The 17662-nt window shown below is 36.2% G+C and overlaps 1 protein-coding gene across 2 annotated transcripts in view; it reads right to left on the reverse strand.

Moving 5' to 3' along the window:
- Nucleotides 1-17662, reverse strand: part of LOC110378174 (WASH complex subunit 1) — a 41337-nt gene that overhangs the window by 12357 nt on the left and 11318 nt on the right. For both annotated transcript variants that reach the window (XM_021337332.3, XM_021337322.3), the window contains exon 5: nucleotides 7159-7294. In XM_021337332.3, coding sequence (XP_021193007.3) covers nucleotides 7159-7294 — 136 coding nt within the window. The remainder of the gene's footprint in view (nucleotides 1-7158; nucleotides 7295-17662) is intronic.

Genomic DNA, 17662 nt, shown 5'->3' on the forward strand with positions numbered 1-17662 from the left:
TTTAATAAAAAAAAAATGCCTACTTAATACCCTTTCCAACGATATGCCACATGGGTGTGAAATCATTAATAATGTCGTCACAAACCTAAAGGTACACATTAACCAGTGCCAGGGTAATGAAAACACAAAATGTTTTAAAATGTTTTAATTAAATTTAAGTTATAAATTATGTTCAAAATGACTGCCTCTGTTGCGAATGCATGCACGGCATCTTTTTCTAATTTCTACAGTCGTCGTCCTCAGTCGCATTTCTGCTTTCATAATTTCAAAGGCGCAATTTATTCTTTCGATTAAAATTTCTCTTGTGGGTACTTCAGTCGCATACACAATTTCTTTTGCACGGCCCCAGACATAAAATCCAAGGGCGTCAGGTCTGGTGAACGTGCAGGCCAAGGAATTGGGCCGCCTCTTCCGATCCATGAATTTGGAAAACAGTTGTCCAAATGTTCTCGCACGTCTCGCTGGTAATGTGCTGGACAGCCATCATTTTGGAAAATAATTGGTTCTCCATCTAATACTGGTAATACCAATTCAGGTAAATCTTCGAGTAAAAAATTCAAATAATTTTCTCCGGTCAGGCGCTCTGGTAAGAAATGTGGACCGATCAGGTGTCTTCCAATAACCCCCGCCCAAACGTTTACACTAAACTTAGTTTGAAAGGAACTTTGTCTTTTCTTGCGGGGATTTTGTCTTTTTTGCGCCCAATGGTGAAGGTTGTGGAGATTCACAATTCCCTCGTGATTAAAATTGGATTCATCAGTCCACAAAATTCTTTTTAAAAAATTTGTATCATCTACGTCCGTATGCATCATAAATCGGCAAAAATCGAGCCGTCTCCTGTGATCATCATCTATGAGACCTAGAACAATCCATTAAAGACTGGTAAAAATTCACTTTTTGAATGGCAAAAACTAACATAAATTTAAAAGATAAAATTAGAAAAAATAAAAGTTACTAGGTATTTATTTGAAAAACGAACCAGTAAAGCTACAAGGATATTTGTAAACGTTTAAAATAAGTGTATGGTTAAAACCATTTTAAAATACAAGTTTTTTGGGTGCAAAATTTCAGCACAATAAGGTCGAAGATAACTGGTTCAAAATTTAGTTTTACGATTTCGCCTGATAAAATAAATAAAGTACTTAACGTACCTTGAACAGAAGTGTAGTGATACGCATGCTTTCCATTTTCCCGAAGAACTGACCAAACTTTCCAAACCGACAAGTGAAGTCTTTCAGCTACAACTCGAATACTTGTCGTTGGATCCTCATCAAAAGCTTGCAAAATGCTTTCATCAATTACAACATTATGTTGCCTCACATTAACGCGAGGCTCTTGGAAATTTATGTTTCCAGTCTCCCTCAGACGTCGATAGGTTGTAGCAAACGTCTCGTGGTGTGGTATACGCCGGTTAGGATAACGCTGCTGGTAAATTCTACGCGCTTCACGAGCGTTACAATTAGCGCTGCCATATGCCAACAACATGTCAGCATACTCTTCGTTGCTGAAGTTAGGCATTGTAACAAGCACGGTGAATACACCAACAGTTTAACAGAAAAGTTCAACAAACAAAACTTAACAAAAACAAACTTTAACAAAAAACAACGAAATAGGAAAACGTGAAATACACGGACACTTCCGATAGCAGAGATAGTCAAATCTCGACTAAACAAGGATCACATAACAAACTCCAACCCAATGATAGACAAAGACAAGAGATATTTTTCATGCGTAAGAAAGAGACAGGCAGTTTACCTGCCAATTACCTGCTTACCATTGTTCTATCAAACGGGTTCGTTGTTAGAGACGTTAGAGTGCGTGTTCGTTCCTGCTCTGATTTTGACGACATTATTAATGATTTCACACCCATGTGGCATATCGTTGGAAAGGGTATTAAGTAGGCAATTTTTTTATTAAACGAAGTTCATAAAAGCTTTTACTTTTTTATAATTAATTTTGAATTTGACATTTTTCATACGTTTTTTCATTTTTAAGAGTTTGGAAGCTCAACAAGTATTTTTTTTCCATCTAGTGCTATGAATTTATGTTTTATTTGGAATAATAATACATCAGAGAACGCAATGAAAGTGATTTGGTGTAAATTCGACAACAGACTGAAAAGTTATAGCGTTTTAAAGGTGATAGTTCCGGTAATTTTTAAAAACAAACAAAAAAAATCGTATCTCGAATACAGTGACATATAGGACATTGGGTCTATGAGTGAAAACTAGTACATGGCCTCACGAATCCCCCAAAAATTTTTGTCGGTCCATGCGCCAAACACCCTGTATATTCGCACTGTTATAATAACTAACACATCCCGCGGTTACCGCTCGAAGCTCCTATTACGGTGGTAAGGAAAAAATCCCGAACGATAGCCATTATTGAGTCCACAAAAACCGTACTTAGAAATCAGCAATTCTTCTAGGAACCTGTCCATATGTACGACGTAAATGTAATATGCGTTACTGTACCTCGCACGGACGGTAGTTCAACAAAAACTATTTATTAACCGAGTTAGTCATCCATGCGATCTGAGCTTAGAGCTAAATGTCAACTTGTAGTGACGTCACGATTAACCCCTTAGCGAGTTCTCAACGGAATTGTAGCGAACGTGAAGCGGGTAAGTAATGTAAACTGACCATTCATTTATTCGTTGTGTTCACGTAAATGCTAACGTCCATTCAAGCCCACGCGTTCATAATAAATTCTGAGCGAGTGTATGCTCTCAGAATGATGATAAGTGAGTTCGTTTGTTGAAGCTCACGGCGCGACGTGGATACGATAACTGGAGAAGGTTAGGTCACCAAAAGTCGTGACATGAGGTGACACTGTATGGCAAATATTTTGAGACGTATTTTACGCCATACCTGGCCACGTCATCGACAATGATTACTTAATGTTACTAACAAATTTTGGCACTCTCGTAGTGTGAGGCGTTGGCAAATAGCAGTGACCATCATATTATTTTAATGTTTCGTGGAAGTGCTATCTAAACGATATAATTTATTACACACATTTTACGAGTCCAAATTTAAAATTTTACAATATGAGATTATTTTCATTTCTCGACTTTTGTATTTTCGTTTTTGTTGCGCCTACACACGACTCGCATAATCGAAACTTATAAATTCTATTGCAAAAAACATAAATTGTAAAACCCAACACACCTAACGCAATAATCTAATTCACAGAATAATGGAGCCAACAAAAAACCTTTGAATTCATAGAAGGTTTAGTTGTTCCGCATTCTGGCTAAGTACAGTAGGTTCAGAGATTGAAGGCCCAATTTGAATATACGGACAAATCACATGGACGCCAGAGATGCATACATGCATACGGTCGCTGGAAGCATACACAATGTTAGCTGGAAACGCACAACAAAGTGGAATGATGAGAAGCGCGGATTCCGTTAAACTGTAAGACGATCGATACCACACGACGCGCGCTAAATAAATGTTTGGGAAGACATTTTATTGCTGTGTTTGTATCCTCACGGGTCGTTGGTACTGCGGAGCCAGCAGAACTTCAAAAGGGACATCAAGGCGATTCGTTCCACCAATACGAGCGCTACTGAGTGCGGACTGCGACTGCCGTCTAGTAAAATTACTTGTATGACGATCTTTAGGATAGGTTATTAACCTTACCTTGGGATAGTTTTTTTTAACAAAGCAACATTTTAGTAAAATAATGTATAATTTACGGATTTATTTAATTAATTCTAGATGTCTACTTTTACTACCGCGAATCGCCTTTGCAGTAGCTATATTATTACGATAATAACGGTGTTTTACAACACTATTATTAATTCCGTAGTACTACTGAAGTTCAGGTGTCAAAATGAACTAGCAAATAAATACAGAATAATAACGCTCGCGGGCGTCTATTAACCTGTCACTGGTACAAGTATCGCAATCTCCGCAGACGATAAATGACACCTATTTACACGTAAGTGCAATTGAAACAACCACTGTCCAGGCGCCTCACGTTGTTATCACTTTACTCCGAAAGGAAAAAACAATTGATACATACTTAGCTAGCAGCTAGGCACTTTAGGACCGATAAAACGCACCTACATTCTTAGTAACCTAGAATAAAATAAATGCCGATATAAAATGAAAGCCTGTTTGGAAAGTGCCCTTATAAGAGCTGAATAAAAAATGCATATCACGATCTAAAATAACAGAATGAATCAAGTGACGTGAGTTTGACTCATCGCTATCGGAAAACAAAAAGGTTTTTATGAATCGAACTTTATCTTGTACAATCTTCGACAAAATACAGATAAGATTGTCGCTACAGCCCACGCTTGAACAGTGCTCTCGTCTGTACCCGATAATAACTGCATTTACGATGCTCTTATGCAAGCGCACGCCTTTAAAATAACAATGTGCATTTAGTATGCATGACTTTTAGAAATATTTCTTTAACACAGTTATGGGCTTTTGTTCGTTATTGTACCTGTGGGTTGTAGTTACAACGGCTTTGCTACCAGTTATGCTGGTTACAGTTTATTTGTAAGTCAGACTCCTAGGGACCGTATTTTATAGCGAATCGACTATTTATTAAGTACCTACAAGTGCTTAGAGCAAAATGTGGACCAACTGAAAGACACACTCATGTCAGTGAGAATTTCCGAGTGGACTTCGTCTAAACATATATTAAACAGTGGCAGTCCCTCGAGAGGGCACATCTGTGTAACTGTATGTGCTCTAGTGAATTCAAGTCACATTTCTCATTTACTCCTGTTTATGTAAACTGTGAGTGCCATTCGCTCGTGATAAATGCGACAAGCTACGCAAATACTCTGATGTCCAGTACATACGTGTAGCTGTACAGATTTCAAGTAAAATCGTAACGCGTCAATGTTGCCATCATAAATCGCCAGTGTTTACATTCGCAAAAAACAGTCTGTTCATTCACAATGCTGTGTGTTTACACATAGGCCGGCGCTATTTGCATTTGATTTGAGCTAGTCAGCGGAATCATATCAAGGTTCCGGAACAAAAATGCGCAAAATGTAGCGACGTCAATAAGGAAAAACTATAGTAGACAAGAATGCAATAAGCACGTGGAGACGCTCACAATGGGTGCTGATACCATTATCGTAACGTTATCATGCACTATAATGGGCTTTCTTAGAAGCGAAATAGCCTGGCGTACAATTATCGCTGCTTCTGTGAACCGTCAGTCTGTGCTCGTAATTATGTGGGTGTACCCACTACCAAGGTTTCGTTGTTAAACTTACAAAAATTGAAACTATTATAGATAGTTTAGATAAGAAAACAATAGATTACGAGGAAATATGTGTGTAACACGAGTCACGGACGGCAGCCGAGATACTTAGACGTTAGAGAATAAGTAACATTACTGTATTATTACGTAATATTCTAGGTATATTACATACATATGTGAGGCTGCGTTAAACACGATTTAGTTAAAACCCAAACGAAACGAAAATCCCTGAAGGACGAGAACAACATGTGTATGCTATATTTCTCTTGAAACATTGTCTAGAAGTTGAATTAATTTGAAAATCGAGAGTACACATTGGTCGAATTGGTCGTAAAAACCCATGTGTAATCTAAGTTCAGATTGCCGACGGTGCTAGCTGCCAAGTCTATCTGCCAGACATAATAACTAATGTAGTCTGCAAGACAGCTGAATGGAAAGATAACGTATTTGATTTATCTTTACGAATAACAAACTTGTTTATTTATAAAACAAAATCTATTGAGCATCTATCTATGTTATGCGAATTAATTAGCATCCATATAAATTCGTTAGACGTTATTACAAGTATTAAAATATTTTAGCATACAAGACAGAAGAATATCAAAGTTATTCCTATAATCTCCTCCCATCAAATTAATTCTTAGAATTCTTTTATTCGATGGTAAAAGTAACTTTCAACGGCTGTGTGAAGTACTGTCAAGAGCAAAAGTTTATTTGGTATCGAATTAAACTTGCTTCTGAGGCGGTGGCGATTTTAACAACCTCACAAATAATTGGTTAATTTTGAGAAAATCATGACCAGATTACTTTACAGTAATTAAGAAGTTTTGAATAGGTTATATTTGGAATGATAACCAATTAAATCTTTTTCGATATCATCGAACATAAATATACAAAAATAGAAAAGTCCCAAAGGTTACAAACATGTCTTTTAGTAACGTATCACGAAAGAATTTTCACGTTGATTGTACGCTACTAATGGGGCGCGTCGTAAAATGTTAATTGGTCATCAATGGCTTATTACTATTTCTCCGAACTGCAAGATTTACGCCTTAATACCTCTTTTTTACACGTGGACTATTTACTTGGTAACTACACATATGCAAACATTCTGAGATTACAGAGAATGCAAACATCCTACTAATATTATAAACGCGAAAGTTTGTATGTATGGATGTTTGTTACTCTTTCACGCAAAAACTACTGAATGGATTTTAATGAAACTTTACAATAATATAGCTTATACATCAGAATAACACATAGGCTACAATTTATAAACATATTGTTCGAAATACTAATCCTGCGCAGACGAAGTCGCGGGCACCAGCTAGTTTGTAAATATTTAATTCTGTAAATTCATATTTTATTCTTTAAGCGTTGTTTGAAGTTCTTTTGATATATTTTCTTGAATTATTTACTGTACTTACATTATAAATTCTAGTAATATTATAGCAATAAGTGAGTGCTTATCTCAAAGGTCTCGGCGTCTATTTTCATATTCCCCTGCACCAGGGGTCGGTCATTCCGAAGATAAACTTGTTATTGTATAATAAACTGAATTCATGGAATTCGGCTTTTCAATAACTTGTTCTGTTTACGATTTTGAACCGGCGAGATAATTTGACCTTATGAATGGCACTAGTTCGCGTCACTATGAATGCGTGACTTTCGTAAATTGAATAAGGTACTAACAATTCTTGGAATGTTTCATCAGTATTTGAGAGATTGTATCGAACTTTTGACACTTTGAACCTTATCTTCGTTAAAATTCGTGTGATAAATTGAATTTTAACACCAATTAATTAGCTTGGAGATAATTAATTAAAGTTTTAATGGAAGCTGAGCTTTACTTTAATTAAATTCCAATCTCCCGCGCTGTGTCCTCCTGTCGCCTTATAGTCGTGAACAATATGTGTATCTTACCTTAGCTGGTGTGGACTCGGCAGCGGAGCGAAGCTTGGCGCGACCAGCCCCGCCCGCTTGGCGAATGGCTTCCATCAGGTTGGAGTGAGCATCGCCGCCTGAGGGGGGCAAGGGTGATGGTGCAGCCTTCTCCACTCTGGGGACAAAAGAAACGAAACATTGAATAGGGCACTACATCCTCAGACTCATTTTCAAAATAGAATTACCGGAATTAAAAAAGTCTATCAATTTTAACAATAGTAATTCTTATGATCGGTTTATACGAATTGAATTAATTGTAAGTAATAATCAACATATTGTAAAAGGGGAAAGACCTGGTTATTACGCGAATCTATAATACAAATAGATTCGCGGTTCTTGTGGTAAGAAAAACCTACACATATCGATCGATTCTCATATTCTATTTACTTGAATAGATTACATTACTTATCTATAAAGAAATTACAAGCCATAAAAATTTTCTACATTTTTAATTAATAGCTTGTACTGACAGTGACACTGATGACAGACCGTGAGAAACCACATCAATACCAATTAAAAGATTACAACCTACCCATTACTAAGGATTCTCTTCGCGAAATCCTCGCGATTCGCATAAATAATTAAATTAAACATCTATTAATTTGTTTACTGGATCCTTGTATGATTCTCAGTATAGTATTATTAATGATACCTACACCTACATAGATAGAATCACGATATGAATTTAAGTTAGTTACACACCTGCGTTTATACACCGTGACTTGATGATTCTTCCTGTTATCTCGGAACAAAATCGCGTCCGGTATTAAATTAAAGGCAGATGTGTCCTAAGCATTACAAGTAACATGTCGAGGGCAGTAAAACCCTCGCAACTTAGAACTCAGTACTTAGAAGGAGAGTAATAAAATGTAGCCATTATGTAAATGAGATGACAAATACAAAGGCACCTTCACCAGACTAGGTTCAGACGTTCAAAGTACTTATTCTAATGTATTGAATAAACAAATTAAATTCAAATCGACTCGATGAGATGATTGATAAAAAGATTACCCCCACGTCTTGCGAATCTCAATAGAATTAGATTGGAGTGTAAGAAAAAAAAAAGCTAACACTCAAAGATTTTAGTCTATCAAAGTTGATCTTAGCTAAAGGGGTGAAGCAAAGCCCTACATTTATCACACTGTGTATAATAGAATACTTTAACACATCTTATAGTCCGTGTCAAGAGTGTACCCTCGTCATAACAACTTGACATGACTAAAAGCTAGCTCAAAGCAAATCCTTCGTAAGGCGCAAACGTCACGCACACACGCAAAAACACGTGTAACATCTATAACAGAGAAACATAAACAACAAATACAATGCTGTTTGTATGTGTGAGTTACTGTTAGTACTACTGATCCACGTGTGTATAAGTTTATACTGCATTATATTAATTCTGACCTTTGGGGCGAGTATTGATTCGGTCAGGCTCGTCTACGGTCTAGACTAGTTCCAAACGTTATTACGTCACCGTAATTAAATATGTTCCACAACTATAAGGTTGATTAAGAGTGAGAGACAAAACTTTAGCGTGAAGAATTCTGTTGATAAAACAAAATTGAATTTGTAGATTAAATTACGAAATGGAGATACTTTCTTGTCGGGTGACATTCGTTTCTCATTTCTAGACGTAACTCATTTTATATAATAAAGGGTGACAAAAGAAAATATTTTCTTAGGCCGCATGACCCGAAAACTTACATAAACGCAGAGACCCTTGGGAAGCGAATCTGAACCAACAATTTCACGAGGACACCACATTGCGTCATCGTTGTTTTGTTGTTGCTTATATAAGCCAAGCTTGAAATCTTATTCAGAACGAAGTTTCCCTCATACATTTTTACTATAATTCCTAAGAAACACAAAATATCCTAACCCAATTAAACGTTTTATTTTACTACTTCACATACAACTTTTACCTTGAGGTTTTACGGAAATAAGCATATCATTTAAGCCTGATTGGTCCGTTAGATGTTATTAGACGGCCCTATTTTCGTAGTAATACGGAAAATATTGCTTACTTAACGCTGAATATGCTGAAAGGGACAGGGTGATTAAATGGAACCAAAGCATCTTCATAATTACAAAAGCTTTTATAGGAAAATACCTAATGACGAAATGGAAAAATTATAAAAGGAATTATAAAGGCAATTTAACGTCTCGAAATAACTTCATGACGATCGATAAGTTGTTAAGGTAGGGGTGATCGATATAAGTGTTTAGTTATTCAGTGATGCAACTGATATTTGTAGTAGGAACTAGTTTGAAGCTCCGATGAAACTTATGGAAGACTCCAGCTTTGTAGTTCATAATTTTCATCAATTTGTAGCTTATACTGGATCTGGAGCAGTCAGATTCACGAGTATGTAGTTTATAAATTATGAAAGGAGAAGTTTAATTACAGTTTGAGAGGAGAGAGAATATACGAAGAGCATAATTATCTACAAATAGAGTAGATAAAAACTTCACAATAAATAAAAATGTAATCAATTTAGTACCGGCAGACCAAATCACCCATCAAGACGAGCCTCTAGGCAAAGACAAAAGCGGCTATTACTAGGCAAGATTTGTTAGTCCGGTACGTTGGCACTGGTCGCAAATCGGACCACTCCCACCGATAACAATCTATTAATCGGTAGTATTATTGTCACGACTGATTGCGTCGATAGCCTGAGGTTTTGACCTGCAGCGGACGTAACTAATTCAACTGTTTACAGTATGATTTGAAAATGACCACGTTACTTATACTCCTGTCGGTATCAATGTACTGTTGATGTGCGTTGAAGGCTGGCCCCGGTTCGGTGACACACGGGTAATTTGGTTGTGGTCGGGAAGCGTAATGGACGCGCCTAACCTATTTTGGAACAGGGAGACCGTTCACTGAAACTCTCCTAGTCAAAGACCTTTATTAGCTTTGACGTCTCTATTATTCCATCTGGCAACTATGGACGTTGTTCTATTGAGTTTGAAGGAGCTATATATAGATTCTTAACTAAATACATGACAAGAAAATTCATTATTTAAACATTCCTAAGGCAAAGCATAAAACAAAGTTATGTGTCGACTAAGCCAGCATTGTGCTTACTTGGCGACAAAAAACTTGCTCAAGACGAAGAAAACATTAATTGGAATTTAATTCAGCATTTGTATAAATAATGCATATTGACAAGCATCACAATGTGAGTACGGGATGATTAAAACTGAACGCGTATCCGGCGTTAGAAAAACTGAACACTCGTTAAGAATTACAAAGGTGACAAAAACAGTAGGATTCAAAACCGTCACCGCGTCAAAAAATTGTCTGTAAAATAATTATCACACCTTCTGCAATAAAAGTAGTTAACAAGGTATGAATTCCGTACGTAAAGCTAATATTCACAGCAGAGCACTAAGCACTTAAAGCTACAACAAAAACAACCGAGCTTAGCTCCCACTGGTTGTAACACAAAGAGCCATGTACGCAATTTATTATCCCCATTTACAGTTGAAGAAAAATATGATTCTCCTCCGTAATTGCCCGCCATTCCGAGACAGTACATAACATTGCAACATCGGAATGGGAACGTTAAAAAGCTTCACACTCAATCCTACTACCCTAGCTTTTATATTTCTTTCCATATTCATATTTACTGTGTCTAAGCTAAGCAAATATAAACCTTATTACATGGCATTAAATCAGAAATTAGTGTGAAGGGTAAGCCACGATTCCGTCAGTGGCTCGGTCAAAACGAAACCAAACAAGACATTCCAGTCCGGCTATCATTCCAAGTAACCTGATGAGATCAAATTCGCAAAAAGTGCAATAAAAATATTTAAATGAATTATTATTCCTATTTAAATAGTGGTTATTATAGTTTTTGTTAATATCATTATAACAACTTAATTGCTTAATTATTTTGATATTGCTTAGCCTGCTAACGTTTTGTATTTAAAGAGGAAGACCAATATTCTTCCATTCTGTCCTTATTTACCGAAGTCTTGATAACTGGCAAATATACTGATGGAACAGGAAAATTAATGACCGATAACTATTCAATTATTTACCTATAACCACTTGACAATGTGACCCCTTACCAAAATAGGTTATGCAAGTTGTCAGTATTTAGATATGGATACTGAAAACACATGATATTATGAACAAATATTTTACTATGTAGATATGTATTTGTTTTATCTAAACTAGGTAACTATATTTTAATTAAACATTTGAATAATTACAAGCGGTATTTGGACAGTTTCTCTATTTCTAGAAGTCTAAATTAAACACTTCACTAAAATTCGCTTTGGACCGACCTGTATGAGCAGACCGTTACAGAAATAGAATTTCGTGGTATATAATGTACATACACTGATGGATAAAGTTCTGTGTATTTAGAACTAAGAGAGATGGCTCTGAGCACCCGCATAATTGTATTCGCAAGGTCTTTTGAGCTGAACAATTACTCTACAACTCTACATTGTAAGTATTGTATTATAAGATATATTTTTTTTCTATTGTCGTCTTTCCAAGCATTTTATGGATCAATAAACAGAATTATATAGAAAGTGAAAGACTTGAATCGAAATAATTAAAGGGCTTTGGGGTATGCTATTAGAAAATCAATATCTCCATGCAAAAGACGGTGCGCCAAAATGAACAGCAATCTCGTAAATATGCGAAAACGGTACATGATTGCAACCTGTCAAACTCAATACAACGCGTAATACACTTTGCATGAATTTGATCCAACATTATCCGGGCCCTATCTATAATTAATAATCATAATTCCAACTCAAGGCTCTCAAGTGAAAGGTTTTGTTTTGACAGCCAATATTATGGAAAATACACTAAAATATTGACAACAAGATTGGGTTTAATGGATAAATCTGTACAATTTGCGTTCTAAAACGTACCGGCAGGTTACGCTTGCGTAAGACCTACTTGAGCGGATTACACGCGATGCTCTATTCTTCTAATTACATGTTATCGCGAGCACGCAACGTCATATCAATGGATGCTAGCTAATGAATAATATGCTCGGAAATTCTATTAATAAGTACGCGAATGATGCGGCTATTTACGTCATTTATTTATTTCGTGAAAACAGGGAATGGCCTACCGCGTTCATTTCTAGAAGGACGAAACCGCAAATGTTAATAATTTTACCGTCCTTAATGTACTTGGTAGTAAAGGACTGAGTGCCATTATAATAAATGATATTAGCATTAGCACCGAGAACAATGTGATTATAGTTATTGACAAGCTGGTCCTTTGATCCCACTAAGCAAATGTCTTGTTTCCCGATATTAAAGAGTGTATGGACAAGATACTTAACTTCGCCAAACCGACAGAAGTAAAATTATTTACTTTTTATTTGATTACTTTCATCTTCTAGCTAAATCTGGAAACTCTTTATCGGAGTCACATAAGAACACAACACAGATACATGGCTATTTCAGGACCAAGTTATGAAACTAGGGTTTATTGACACATCTCCGGAAGACGTAATCCATTATGGAAATAACAAAATATTGATGTACATGTAAACTTATATACAAGTACGTGTATTACGTGGGTGACCACCGACCAAATAACTATAAGGAGAACCTATTAAGTTATTATCTACATAATGACCTACTTCTAAGAACCAGTGCTGCAGCGTATCTTTACGTGCAGATCTACCGGCCGTGACATTGAGGGTACTTCAATGTCAGGTAAGAGCATTTTCAGGATGGTTTCCTTCAAAAGGTTTATCGACCTGACGAGATAATACATCTTCTAGTAGCCACATGACGTAATCAGGGAATCCCACTCCTTATTATGGAACTTCAGTCACGTGGCTCGTTTAAGGCGATGAAGTTTGGCGATCTTCCAGTATCAGTTTATAGTCGGCGCTGATGGTAATCGGTTCGCAAAATCTTTTACTCTATGAATATCAACAGCTAGGGCCGCACGTTCCACGAAGTATCTACGTTACCTCATACAGTCCAGCCGTGATGCTATTTCTGTATAAAAAGGTATTTTAAAAAACTATACTGATTGTAACTTGGTGTGATATTTCGAACTCCATAAAACAAGTCTATAAAATCCGCCTAACAAATCTGTTATCGTGTCTCAAATCAAGTGTTTCGCCATAACGAGCCGGACAGAACATTTTTTACAGAACAATACATAATTTGCATGCATGCGATAATTTAATTTGCGCGTGCGCGTGTTTATTTGTTGCCGATAATGATTTAGGGTTCGTGGCTGAAGCCTTATAAGTGAACTTTATGGAATAGGATCGCATGATTAAACAATGGTGTTTGTAAATGGCGTTGATGAGTCTACATATCAAAATCCATTGAAACTACAACACAATACGGGTTGTCTTTAGTCAGACCGTTATTTAATAGGCATGGCCTACGTGCGAATGCGTCACCCGATAGTTAAAACCATATTCAGCTTAAATGACGTAAATAAACCCTGTTGACGGGAAATTAATTGCGCTAAATACCCTTGACACTTAGAACTATACCACAATAATGAATACCGATTACGATGAAAGTGCGCGTCACTATTTTCGAATGCAAGGGACGGCCGTGTACCGATCAATATGCCATCGATGATCGAACCATCATCGGACACTTTGTTAACCTATCGACGAAGAAGTGACACGAGCCGCTTTAGTACATGTGTCCTGATGCATACATACATGTAAATACACTAGACTAGCTTCCATCTACGGCTTCAGTGAAGAGATTAAAAAAAATGCTTACAAAATTAATTATTCGGGTGTATGGATAAATTTATATCCGGTACTCTACGTATTAAGTTTCATGAAAATCCGCTCAAACAAAAACCCTCGCTCTGAATTTACAATGTTAGTACGATTTTCCTACCGGTTTCACTAGTTTCCTACAAAAATATATATTTTGTTTTCCTATCTACATAAATGAGTATTTGGTTAAGCAGAAAATCAGTGTGCCAAACTTCAATGAAAACTATATAGCGTGCATAATTTGAGTTCGAAACATTCGCTCCAACAAACTTCATAAACATTTAGTTATACTTTGATATTATACTGGTAATAATTATTCTACGTATAACAAAAATATGAAGAAATTAATATTTTATGTTTACCTACATGTAAATTGACTTCACGAATTTGATATTACAGTGTATTCAGCCTTTGTGGTTTTGTACTCGTTCGGTTTTCAGAATCGGAAACCGATTTTAAATTCATAATAAATGATTCCTTTTTCAGTTGTGTGCTGGCCGCTCGTATTAATGTTACAACGTGTGTTAAAAATATGGTTGAAAGGTACTATTATTTTAATTAAAGCGGGTAAAATTTTAAACAAAGATCTGAATATTGGATATTTTAAAAGCAAAAGAACACTTCATTTTAATTTTAAGTACAACACACATCATAGACAATTCTCTGTGAGAGTAAATACTTATTTGTTATTGCACGCACATACGAGACGAGACATTCGTAGTACACTTTCCACCTGCGATAGAAAGCGACCAATTGAAGTTCTCAAGTTCATAAGAAATCTATAAATAGACTGCGGTCCTCCGTACACTGTCGGTCCAGCAACATATTAGTTGCTACTGTGTTCATACATATACAGTAGATGTATGTTTTTTCTAATTATGCAGAGTTAATTAAGAATTGTAAAAAAGTTTTTTAAACATACAATGAAGTTTAAATTAATTATCATAGAATAGCAAAGTTACACTTGAATTTAAAAGGTAATTATAAAAACTAAAACAAACTACTTTTAGTTAGTAGCCGAACGAAGAATTGAATAGACGCACAATGCGGTACCTGCAAATTTCAAGCTAACCTAATATTTGCTGTTCAACAACAATGTACGCTTTCTGTCTCACGTATTTTAATAAAACAATTAAATAAAACCCTCGGTAAATAACGTCCTATATTTCAGAATAAACCGTTCCATTTATTGACTCGGCATGGTGACATAACCCCATCCATTAGCCTAATAAGGTGCTACCCCGTCCCGGAGTACATACGAGTCAAAACGCATCACACATACGTTTATGTAAATACATAATATAACATTAACCATTCAGTTATGGGCACGCCCAAGTAGGGGGAAAGTCATTAGCATACGGGAAACAATGCAGTCTGACAAGGACGTTTGCATAAACAATTTCGATGCAGACGATGATTTATCTTTCGCGAACTTAACTACCAATATGGAGAGGATTTTTTGAATGTCAGACTACTCGGAAAATACATTAACGATCTTCTGATAAGTAGTAAATGCGTACCAAGAAGGTAAGAATATAAACATTCAAATTAACACTTTTTGTATAGGCACTGGGAATTAAACTCAGTACCCCATATAGATTGGGATCTTTAATTGATCTTAACCTTGTCGGCCGGCCAATTGACACACTGGTCAAGGTTGAAAGCTTTTCCACGGATGAGCCTTTGTTTTATGACCCTCCGCGCCTTGTCGATGTTTTTGATTTGTGGAGAATTTCTCACACCTTAAACTGAACGACTCGGAAAGTATAACTAGTTCTGTCGAAGTTCTGAATTTCGTTGAAGCTAACAAAAGCGGCTTATGAAAATAAAGCCTAAGAAATAAGTGCGTAGGAGGGCAATTTGGCACCCCTTGATCAACTTTTCAATCATCCGGAGCTTTTCAGACTTCCAAGCAATTATTTTTGGGTGAGGTTTAATGACCAGGCTACAAAATTCAATTATTTTGTAGTAAACATTTTTATAATTTCGCTGTAATCCCCTTATTTTTCATTGGGCAATGTAGACACAGACTTAGGGCAGAAACTTCGCGATCGACCCCTATAAGTACTAGATATTGTTACAGTTAATTGGAAACATGGGTTTATAATGTGGGGAAGCAGAGTTTTTTTAGGTGCCCCTAGTAACGTTTCTAATCAAGACGATCCTGAATGATAAGGAAAAATAAATAAATAAAACTGCAACTTTACATCTGACGTTAGGTAAGCAGGCTGCTGTCTTAGAAATCACCCAGTATTACTTATTTAGGCCTTGTCGTAAGCCCATTAAAATACAGATACCCTAGATAAAAAGTAAGGCAATAAAGTAATGCCTTTTCGTTAGAATTTTATTATTCCAAGATAAGAATTAAAAGGTCTTAAGTAATAATTTCTCGGAAAAGTATCGATATAATCGAAACATTATGTTGTTGAAATAGTTAATCGACAAGATTAGTGAAGGAATCGACGCTTAGCTACGCGCTAAATAGATAAATATCATAAATATAGATAACAAATCAAATACACATTAGAAATTAGTTATTTATCATTTTGAAGCTCTGAACTACGAAATGCTTTTATAATGTTTGCTCAACAGTCGAAAAAAGTTCATCGAGGAAAAACTGATGTATTATGAAAAGATTTTTATTCTTGCCAGAATGTAAGCACGTAGGTGGTTAAACCAAACAGATATAAACCGTCTGACATAATTTTTCTTTCGTTTTCCTCGTCAGACTATTGATAACTAGCAGAGAAATGCGATAACCTACTGTTGTGTCATAATAATATTCATGGTATTCGCTTTTGTACCTGAACATTTCGATCTTTACAAATTTCTGGCACGCCTCTGCAGCCTACATAGTACGCATAATCTATCGAGTTCCTTATCGATTACATTCTTCTAAAGTTTTTGTAGAGGATTTGTTTCAAAATGTCTCTTTTAATATTCAGAGAATGTTAAAAAGTCCTCTAGTAAAAGATTGTATCCTTCACCTGGTTCGCAATTTTCGTTCTATTTTAAAACTGTGCAAAGTCCACGTCGTTTGAAGCTCTATAGCTGCTCACTTCGCGAGAAGGAAGCCGCCTGTTACTGGCAGTCAATGTAACAACGTTATATTTTATACAATCATCGGACTCTTTCGCTGCTCCTTCAATTGTTAAATCCGCTCTATTGGCTGATCGCGGTATGGAAAACGTTTCGGCGAATCATACGTTCTTTTGTGGTTTAATATATTTACACGGAAATTCGATTCTGCACTGTAAGGAGCGATTTTGTTTAAAAGCTGGGGGAGTGGGAATTGCAATATCGAAATTTTAACTTTAGCCTCGGATTTCGTCGAAAATCAGTCTGTCTCGTAGGGTCGCACGCAGCACTATGCGGAGCGAGGGCCGTTTAACATGTATTTTACGATCGGATTTTCTCTATAAATTGTGCCGATACTGCACCGAGTAGATAAAAATTGCTTTTCTTCATATCTCACGAAAAAAATGTCCAACATAATCGATTCGCAATGCGTCCCCGATCAATAGGCAGGTCTAAATCCTCAAGCACGACGCCAAAGCTAATCCGAAACCTTTACCAACGGTTTTTTTTTTGTAAATTCCACTTACTAACACTGCAAAACAATAACCGTTAAATCAAACTTAATTACCATTCTTCTGATTGTTCTAGTGCACCTTCGACAACTACCGAGAAATGTGTAATATAGATCGCTGAAGGATTTATAATTAGCCGTTACGATTACT

The sequence above is a fragment of the Helicoverpa armigera genome, chromosome 2 (assembly GCF_030705265.1).
Source record: "Helicoverpa armigera isolate CAAS_96S chromosome 2, ASM3070526v1, whole genome shotgun sequence".
NCBI classification, from domain to species: domain Eukaryota; kingdom Metazoa; phylum Arthropoda; class Insecta; order Lepidoptera; family Noctuidae; genus Helicoverpa; species Helicoverpa armigera.